The 8,585-nt window shown below is 45.1% G+C and overlaps 1 protein-coding gene across 1 annotated transcript in view; it reads right to left on the bottom strand.

The window, feature by feature from the left end:
* LOC120431859 (uncharacterized) overlaps positions 1 to 8,585 on the bottom strand; it is a 32,711-nt gene that overhangs the window by 21,397 nt on the left and 2,729 nt on the right. Inside the window, exons 2-3 of the mRNA XM_052706042.1 lie at positions 5,675 to 6,207; positions 327 to 1,008 (exon numbers count right to left, since the gene is read on the bottom strand). Coding sequence (XP_052562002.1) covers positions 327 to 988 — 662 coding nt within the window. The 5' untranslated portion in view covers positions 989 to 1,008; positions 5,675 to 6,207. The remainder of the gene's footprint in view (positions 1 to 326; positions 1,009 to 5,674; positions 6,208 to 8,585) is intronic.

Raw genomic sequence — 8,585 nt, 5'->3', positions numbered from 1 at the left:
CAAAATATGCAAATTTGAGCTATTCTTCTTCGAATATTGACGTTTTTCTTTCGTTTATTAATAAAAATCTCGTTTGACGTTTCATTTTGAAGTCCGACCTTAACCAAACTTTTTGACACCCTCAGCAAACGTCAAACCAGTGCAGTTTGCAATCGACAAATTGTCAAAAGTACCAAGATACGTTAGCAAAGAGGTAGCATAGCTCATTTCGAAGCCCTAACCGGTTCGGAGAAGACTGCCGGAGGCGTGAAGATTTCGCTTTTCATCAAGTGTAATTAGGCGCAGCTAATGACCACCTAATTCGTGCCGCTGCAATTCACGGCTACTCCTCGGAACCGACGGAAAGCGAAACCTTGGCACGCGACTTCAGCGGAATAATGACGGTGCGGTATGGTATTGAGTTATGGATGATTTTTAGGAAGAAATGGTTTGGAGCGGTACTTACGCATGACTGCTGGGGCAGGTAGAGGTTCGGCTGGTACTTGGGTTCCAGCGCGAGCAGTTCGCTCAGCTGGGCCATCATCTGCTCGAACGACTGCTGCGGGGGCTGTTGTTGTTGCTGCGATGATGATGATGGAAACGATTGTGGTGATTGTTTCTGTGGGGATGGCGACTTGGCCGCGGCACCACCGCAACCGGCGGCCAGGTCCTGTTGGCCACTTCCGGCGAAGTGGCTGCCATTGCTGGTGGTCATCGAAGCCATTGCCGCCATCGTTACCGACGACGACGAAGCCTCCGACGACTCCATAAGAACTGCATCAGCAGCATCCGGTGTCCCAAGCCGGCCCTCTAACAACATCCGCTGTTGTTGTTGCATCTCGTCCGATACCTGACGACCGCACCCGACGACGTCTGCGTCCATTGGAAGATGATGATGGCTGGAGTTGCCACTGCCACTGCCGATGGTGCTGCCGACGTGCTGTTGCTGGTCGATAATGCCGTTGTTGTTCATGGTATCGACAGAATAGCAGCGTACAGGGACAGACATACTGAGGGCTGGCCTAGTACCTATAGTTTAGCAAGACAAGGGGGTTTAGGGTTTAGGTACCTTCACGCAAGAGCTACGATATCGGTAAACAGTCTCGAGAACGGGACAGTCCAGCGGATCTCGTCAACTCTACGATTGAACTCGACGCGTGAAATTTTCTTCTGAAATGTGTCACTCAGAGAGGCCCTCGTTCGCGTGTTTCTGGTATACACTAGTTCGACCGAGCAAGCGATCAAACTTTAATACCAATTTTTTCTAAACTTCTAAAGTGTCCTTCGTACACACTGGACTGCCTGCAACTGTCGTATGCAGCGTCCTTAGTACGATCTTTACGGTTTAGCCTTGCACCCGGGGGTCCCTCCAGGTTTCTTTCAAGTCGACTTCTGTGCTAGTCTTGTGTGTGCGTGTCTGAGTGCTTGTGCAACGCGATTCTTTGGTTGAGTCACCTCGGAATGGTCGTCGTGCAAGCCCGAAGACAGGTTCAAGAGAAGCAAAGGCAAGTCGCAAGAAGCGGAAACTCAACAGGAGACAAGACGAGCGCTAATGGAGGCTAATATGTCTGTGTCTGTTTGTTTGTCTGTCTACCGACCGACGAAAACTGTTCTGTTTCTTACTTCTGTTTCTGTGTGAATCTGGAAAATTGGTACATGTTATTAAGTGACATTGTCATGGAATGATAGAGGACAAAGGAGAAGGACGGAACATGGGCTAATGGCGGAGAGGAAGGGGCGCGTTCCAAAGGTCGTAAATGAAAACAAATCGTTATCCGACGAGGAATGTGGAGTAGGAGGGGAAAAATTTATATTTATGAGGGGATATCGGTGAGAGTGTATGGTTTGTTGTTTTCTTTCGAGCCTTTAACAAGTATTTATAAACACCGTAAGCTTTTATGACCAGCGTTGCGTCCAGTGAACCTTGCGTTGTTTACAATTCGAATGCATCAGAAGCGGAAGGTAAACATAATCGAAATATCGATTTCAACCATTTTTGTCTGGACTGGGTAGTGAGAACGGGTTGCTTTTCAACTGTCAAACTCATCCAACCCCAGTCAAGAAAAAGTCAGGCCCACTCCTTCGTAACCGGTTTCACCCACATTGAAGTGTGTCAGCCCAGTCCCGCGCCAGTGGCGCGTGCCAGTTCCAAAAATATCCCAACCGCACAGTTTCGTCACGCGGAAGTCCGTCCTCTTTCACGAGTGACGGTCACTTCTAAACCAACGTACATCTAATCAGCCGCCCAGTCCAGTCCGTTGGACGACGAATTGCTGAAAATTGTTTACTACAGCAAAACGGAGAGAAATAAGGCAAAGTCACGCGCATGACACTGCCTTCCTCGTCCTCCTATCAGTTTCTTTGTTCAAGCGGGTCGGCCGTTACTGTTGTGGTTGCGATGAAACCAGGACAGTGCACGGCGGTGGCGATAACGAAGCCCCGCTGAGGAAGAGTCGGAGGTTGAGGTTTATCGGTAGCGACTTCAACTGTGGTTTGATAAGCGGGACACGATTACGACAGTCTTGACCCTTTAATCCGAGCTGAAGAAGCTACTTGTACTGAATTTGATTTACTGTGCTGCACTCGGAAGCTGTCAATCGAGACGTCAAACGCGCCAAGATTGTTCAATAAAAGGTGTGAAGTTACCCCTTTTCAAAGGACGCATATCATCAGCGCCCTTAATGACTAACGGACACTTTTAATGAGTTGGCACGCGCACAACCGGGAAAAAAACTTCCCCCTTATTTCAAACAACAAAAAATATTGATCCCTTCGCCCCTTAAAACAGGATTCGTGTTAAGGGCCATATCCAGCTGCTAGACTACCGCGAGGGGGGTATACAGACCGGTATCCAGCTGATTCCGAATAATGGAAATTTCGAGTACAGCGCCAGGGCAAGAAACTTTACGCAGCTGTTTTGAAAAGAAGAGCAAAGTGGCATATGTGCCAGTTCGCGAAAGCGAAACTCCAGATCGAAGGAAAGGCGCACTATCGTTCTGCTTTGATCGAGTACGGCGGGTAATTTCGGCACGCTCTCTTTGTACACCTGGAACCGAGGAACCAGGCTACCGGATAGCGGTCAGCTGTGTAGAAAGGTTTCGGAGCGCGCTTTAAAATTTGCATATCGAATTGGGTGTGAGCTAAACATGAACAATCTTTAAAAAAGTTTTAACGCCTTTGAGAAAAAAATACCGTTTTGAACCGAGTCCGAGGTCGAGCTGTCAAACGTACACGTTTAAACCCGTTTACTGATAATTGTGTTTAAGCTGCTTCTGTTGAATAGGATTGGGCAACTTGACAGAATTTACTGTTCTGAAAGGGTAAAGATTACAGAACCGAGCAATTTTGGTGTGATTACCCAACATTTTCCATGATAACCCCGCTATGTTACGAACTACTCCAAGCTGAATAATCTATTTGAGTAAACATCGCCGTCGTGTAGCTACAAGTTTCACCAAGTACGCGCTCACGATAACCCAACATTGGTAGCGTCTTCAAAGGCGCATACTCGCACAAAAACTAACTCGTCCAACGTCAACAAACCCACATATTTAAACATCTGAATGGTATGCGCAACCACTACTAATCGGGTGTGCGTAGCATTAGCGTTATGTAAGAAGAAAACCAACGCTCGTCTTCTTCACTGCGAAGCAGGACGGCTCAAGCTATTTGGCTGATGCAAATCAGAGTTTTCAAAACTTTTAACAAAATTTAAAGAGGTCCCTTAACCCTTACTAACCATCCCAAAATTGGGCAACCTATTGGGCATACTAATACCCTACACGACTACCACACAAACCACGGCCGTAGTAGCCGTAGGGTTACCATGGTATCGCCGAGTAGTGCCCGCGTCAACCCTACGCCTACTTGGGCGAGGAGATGTTGGGCAATAAAACTAGCCCGCGAGTCGCTTCTTCGGTCGGATGACGGTGGTCGTTGTCTCCACCACTAGCCAAGCGGGGTATTTCTGGCCAACACACCACGACATTGTATGTAAATTTACAGTTTCCCAAAGTGTGTAATGATCGTGAAGGAAGACGCAATAAAAAAAGAGGTCTTCTTTTTTGTGTGCTTTTTTTCTCTCGCTGTACTTTTGATACACTTTGATCTGCATGCATGGATGGGAGATGTCTGTGTGTCTGTGTGACGTCCGGGGATGGGAAGTGACGAACGAACGGTGTTCAGCGTTTTGAACGCACGTACACACAGATACAGCTTGAATAGTGTTTGAAAATCACTTCGAAACTAAATTTCTGGAGCAACATTTGAAAGGGGCGGTACAACATTGCTCTTACGGCCTTTCGTCCCATTTAAACGCGTGTAATGAAAGGCCGTAAGAGCAATGTCGTACCGCCCCTTTCAAATGTTGCTCTGGATTTGTAATAATAATTTCATTGAAAATTTTACACCAACAAAAAAATTATTCTGTCAAAATATTATTAAAAGCGTCAAATTTACACGCTTCGTAACACTTGACGAAAACGAGAGCGAAAATGCTGGAATTTTCGACACCAGGGTTGCCGAAACTCTGGAATGGTCGCCCCTTTGTGTGACCATTGTAATAGTTCGTGAAACCAATTTCATTACCAAAATTAAGTTTCGGAGCAATGCGAAGAGTGCAGTACTAGATAAGATAAGAGTTTTTAATGTAACCATTGCTCAACAATCAATTAAGTGTCAAGTTACAAAAAAACTGCAGTACTAGATTGTCATTTGTAATGTAAATAATAACGATTGGTCGACATTAGAGTTTTGCAGTACTAGATTTTTTTTTGCTACAAAATAAGATTTTAACCAAAAAAAAAATATTTCTAAAAATTCATAATTTAAAAAAAAAATCAGAGTTGTGAAGATGACTTCATACATAACTGTGCGCGAAGCGCGCTCTCACTCACACCTACAACCCGCCTACTACCACTACAAACAAGTATGTGTCCGTATACGTCTTGCTCGTCGTCGAAACGCGCAAGGGTTGCTATGTGTGCTCCACCACGGTACGTCTCTAAACAGATGATTTTCTTTTACACTCCTCTGTGCTCCGTCTGTCCCACCCTCTTTTCCCCCCCTTCTTCCGTGTCCCGCAGCCTGCTGCTGCTGGCTGAGTAATTGGCGAAAACTTGTCCAAACGCGTCCGTTCATGCTCTATGACAGCAGCGCAAAACTGTGAAACTTCGGGAAACTTCGCGAAACTTGCGGGAACGGAACGCGGCTCTCGTTTGCAGGAGTAACCTTTTGGGACAACTAACGCATAGGTTCACTGGAACCCGAGGTCATTGTGCAACGGGTCATAGATACTTGTTACTACTCTCTGTATACCGAACTAGGCTATATGGAATGGGGGTGAAACCAGTGCACAGTGCACACAGTCTGTGTACAAATTACGGAGGGGGATTGAGACAGGGCTGTCCGTTTGGACAGACCCTACACAATCGCTGCAATGTCAATTCAATTGAAGTCACTTGATCCGATTTGCTGTAGACTACATGTATCGAAAACGAAAAACGAATCCCGACCGCAGCTAGCTGCGAATCGAAAAATTCAAAATGGCCGCCAATGGCTGCCTACTATGACTGCTCTGCTCTGTGTGTTGTGCACATATTCTTCATGCTTTGGAAGAAAATTTCACCTCGAATCGCTCGTCCTCGGGCCGCGGGGACGGTCCGGGACATGTTGGAACTAGTTTCGAAACACTTACCCGGATGCTTCCGTGATTGTGGCTCTCACTTTTGCTTCACCCCAATATCAGTAACAAAGAACTATTCGACTCGATATTAGATTCTACAATGACGAGCCTGGCCGAGATCGCAGTGCGCTCTGGTGGTGCAATCTAGTACTGCAGCAGCTGCTGCTCCGAGTGTGCCATGGAATGTGTCGCGGTATTGGTGAAGCCTGCCTGCTTGGATTTGTATTTCCTCAGCTGATGTTGCCTCCGCTCATGCTGGTGTTGGTGCGTTGACACACTCACACTCGCCTGTTACGGTGACGATGTTTGTGTTTTGAAAATGCGCGAGATTTTTCGATTTCAACCCCAAGCTATCGGGGCCTTGTTGACTTGGACCGTTAACGCAGGTCACAACAACACCAACGAAGACAAACAATTACTGTGTTGTGATATTATGCTTCTTCTACTTGGCTTTCAGCATTAGTTTTTGTTTGTATGAGTGCTGCTTTGTTTGCTGGAGATGGCAACTGTTTAGTGTTTTTCGTGGGAGTTACAAAATAACATATCTGGAGAGAAGAGACGAGAAAAATCGAATTAATGAGTTGCACAAGTTTAAAATATTTCTAAACATGTCAAAACTGTCTTATCTGTTGCAACTGATAACCTCTGACAATTTAGTCTGTGACGCTTTACATTTCCGTAAACACGGTTTTCAAATCGAACTGATCGCAAAATTAACACAATCCTTTTTGATTTAAAGTTTTCTTTTTAAATAAGTTTACTTTTAACCTTTTACTGTATTCTACAAATAACTCTGTCTTCATCTAGTATCCATGATGAACATTCCTAACTTTCCCCAAACTCACGTAACTCTCCAGCAATTTAGGAAATACGAGCCCCAGTTTGCATCATTCGTCACGATACACGCTGACACAGAAATAACCAACAGTGTGAATAAACATTGCGAACTTTTCGCACCCCGGTCACAGAAATAGAACGGAAAAGTCCCATCCCATGCACTCGCATCAATTGCATCACTAGCTTGGCTTTGTAGACGCTGCAACGAAAAGGTGATGCAACACTGCAGGACTCTTGACTAACAGCCCTGACCTGACTCTGGATGGACGCTTAATTGCACTGTTACAATTGTATTTGGTCACCTCTACCAAACAAAACGCCTTTACTAACAAACCACCCCCGCTTAGTATTCAAAAAACGCTAACGCGTCTTATCACCTTGAACTTGGCTTGAATTCGACGATGACGTCCTTTTTTGGGAATTGGTCACTTTCTGCGGTGGACATACTCATTTGTTACTCAGCGCAAACTTCGCGGAAGCAGAACTTGAAGCTTCCAACCGCGACACGGTACTGTGGTACTGTTCGACTCGACGACCTGCGCGAAGGACTTCAACTAGCTTAAGTCGTCGGAGGGTGTTTACAGTACACCTCGACGTTCTCAGCGTAGACAAGCGGACGCGATACCAAGTCGCAATACGGCGATGAAGCCCATGCAGCAAAAGCTGCTTAAACTCAAATTTTGGACGAGCCTTTGTTAGCGTGTAGCGCGGACTGCTGACAGGTTGACCTCAAGGAGGTCAGATCTAGTTGTCTATGTCCACTTAGTGTATAGTCTAGCCCGTATTGGTGCCGCTCAAGTACGCTTTGAAGGACTTTCGGTGCACATCTGTGCGGGCAGGGGTTCAGCAGCATTTTGCGTGATTGTTCCTGATCGAGCGTCCAGGGACTTGGAAAGGCTCAAGAAGTCATCCCCCACCAAGGTCAGCCACTATACACTAGTGATGACGCTCGTGATGTGATCAGGAAGTAGTGGCTCTACTACACACAACATTACTTCGAATTCGAACGATTCACAGACTCACGCAGAGATCGATTCGGAAGTAATTGCCAAAAATCGACACACACGCAAACACACAAACAAACGGACTAGTCTCCGTGCATACATGTTGATGTGAGTGGCTGCAGGTCGCCCTCGGAGTCGTTCAACAATGACTCATCGATTCTTCAGCGATTTCCCCAGTGTACAGTGCGGAGTTGCTGGAGGTCGTCTTTGTCTGACTCAAGTTTTCAAGACTCATGAATCCTTTTTTTTAATTGTGTTTTTTCCAACATTCGCTGCATTTATACACTCATTTCCTTAACCACAAAGGAACGAACTGGTTCATCGCAACCTCGAAACATGAAAGCTGACAAAATCACTAAATTTTTCCGCAATGGAATACCACTTCAAAAGAGTACTTACACGTACATTTCGAATCACACAGTTTTGTCAAAACCGAACAAAGTCAGGTATTAATTTTTAGGACAGGTAAAACTCACTCAAAACTAGTGTCATCAAAACCGAAACACTCACATCAATCAGAATTCAACGAAAACTGCAAAATAACACAAATCTCACCGTAAGTGAGTGTAAGTTTTGAACTCAACTTAAGGTGGTATTCCATTACGGGAAACTTTGTTTACAAACTTAACAAGCCACTGTGCTTTGACAGTTTTCGTGTTGTTCTTAATGATTGCGATGAATTCTGAAATCTTTAACACTGTAAATTAAAATTTGCAGTTTAACGGTGCACACCAACCAGAGCAACGGACCCAATCCTGAAACAACGGGATTGTAAAATTAGTCAAACTTTGTTGTAAATAACTTTGTGGATAGTACTTTAGGGGATGAAAAAAAAAATATATTTCGATAGTACCCGTAGTTTTGAAGATACAAAAATGTCTGTACCAAAAATCTGGGTGCAAAAGCTCTGGTTGATGTGCACCGTTAAGTTTTATCAAAAGTCAAACGAAACAATAATAAAATGCATGACATGAATAAACGATGTAAATCATCGCTATTCATTCGCAATTCGATGCCTCTGTGCTCTTTTATGCTAACTTGATGTTAAAAACAGGAAGCTTAGAACAAGAGATCACAGAGCC

The sequence above is a fragment of the Culex pipiens genome, chromosome 1 (genome assembly GCF_016801865.2).
Source record: "Culex pipiens pallens isolate TS chromosome 1, TS_CPP_V2, whole genome shotgun sequence".
NCBI classification, from domain to species: domain Eukaryota; kingdom Metazoa; phylum Arthropoda; class Insecta; order Diptera; family Culicidae; genus Culex; species Culex pipiens.
Note: the sequence above shows the minus strand (reverse complement) of the source record. Positions and strands in the feature narration are given on the sequence as shown.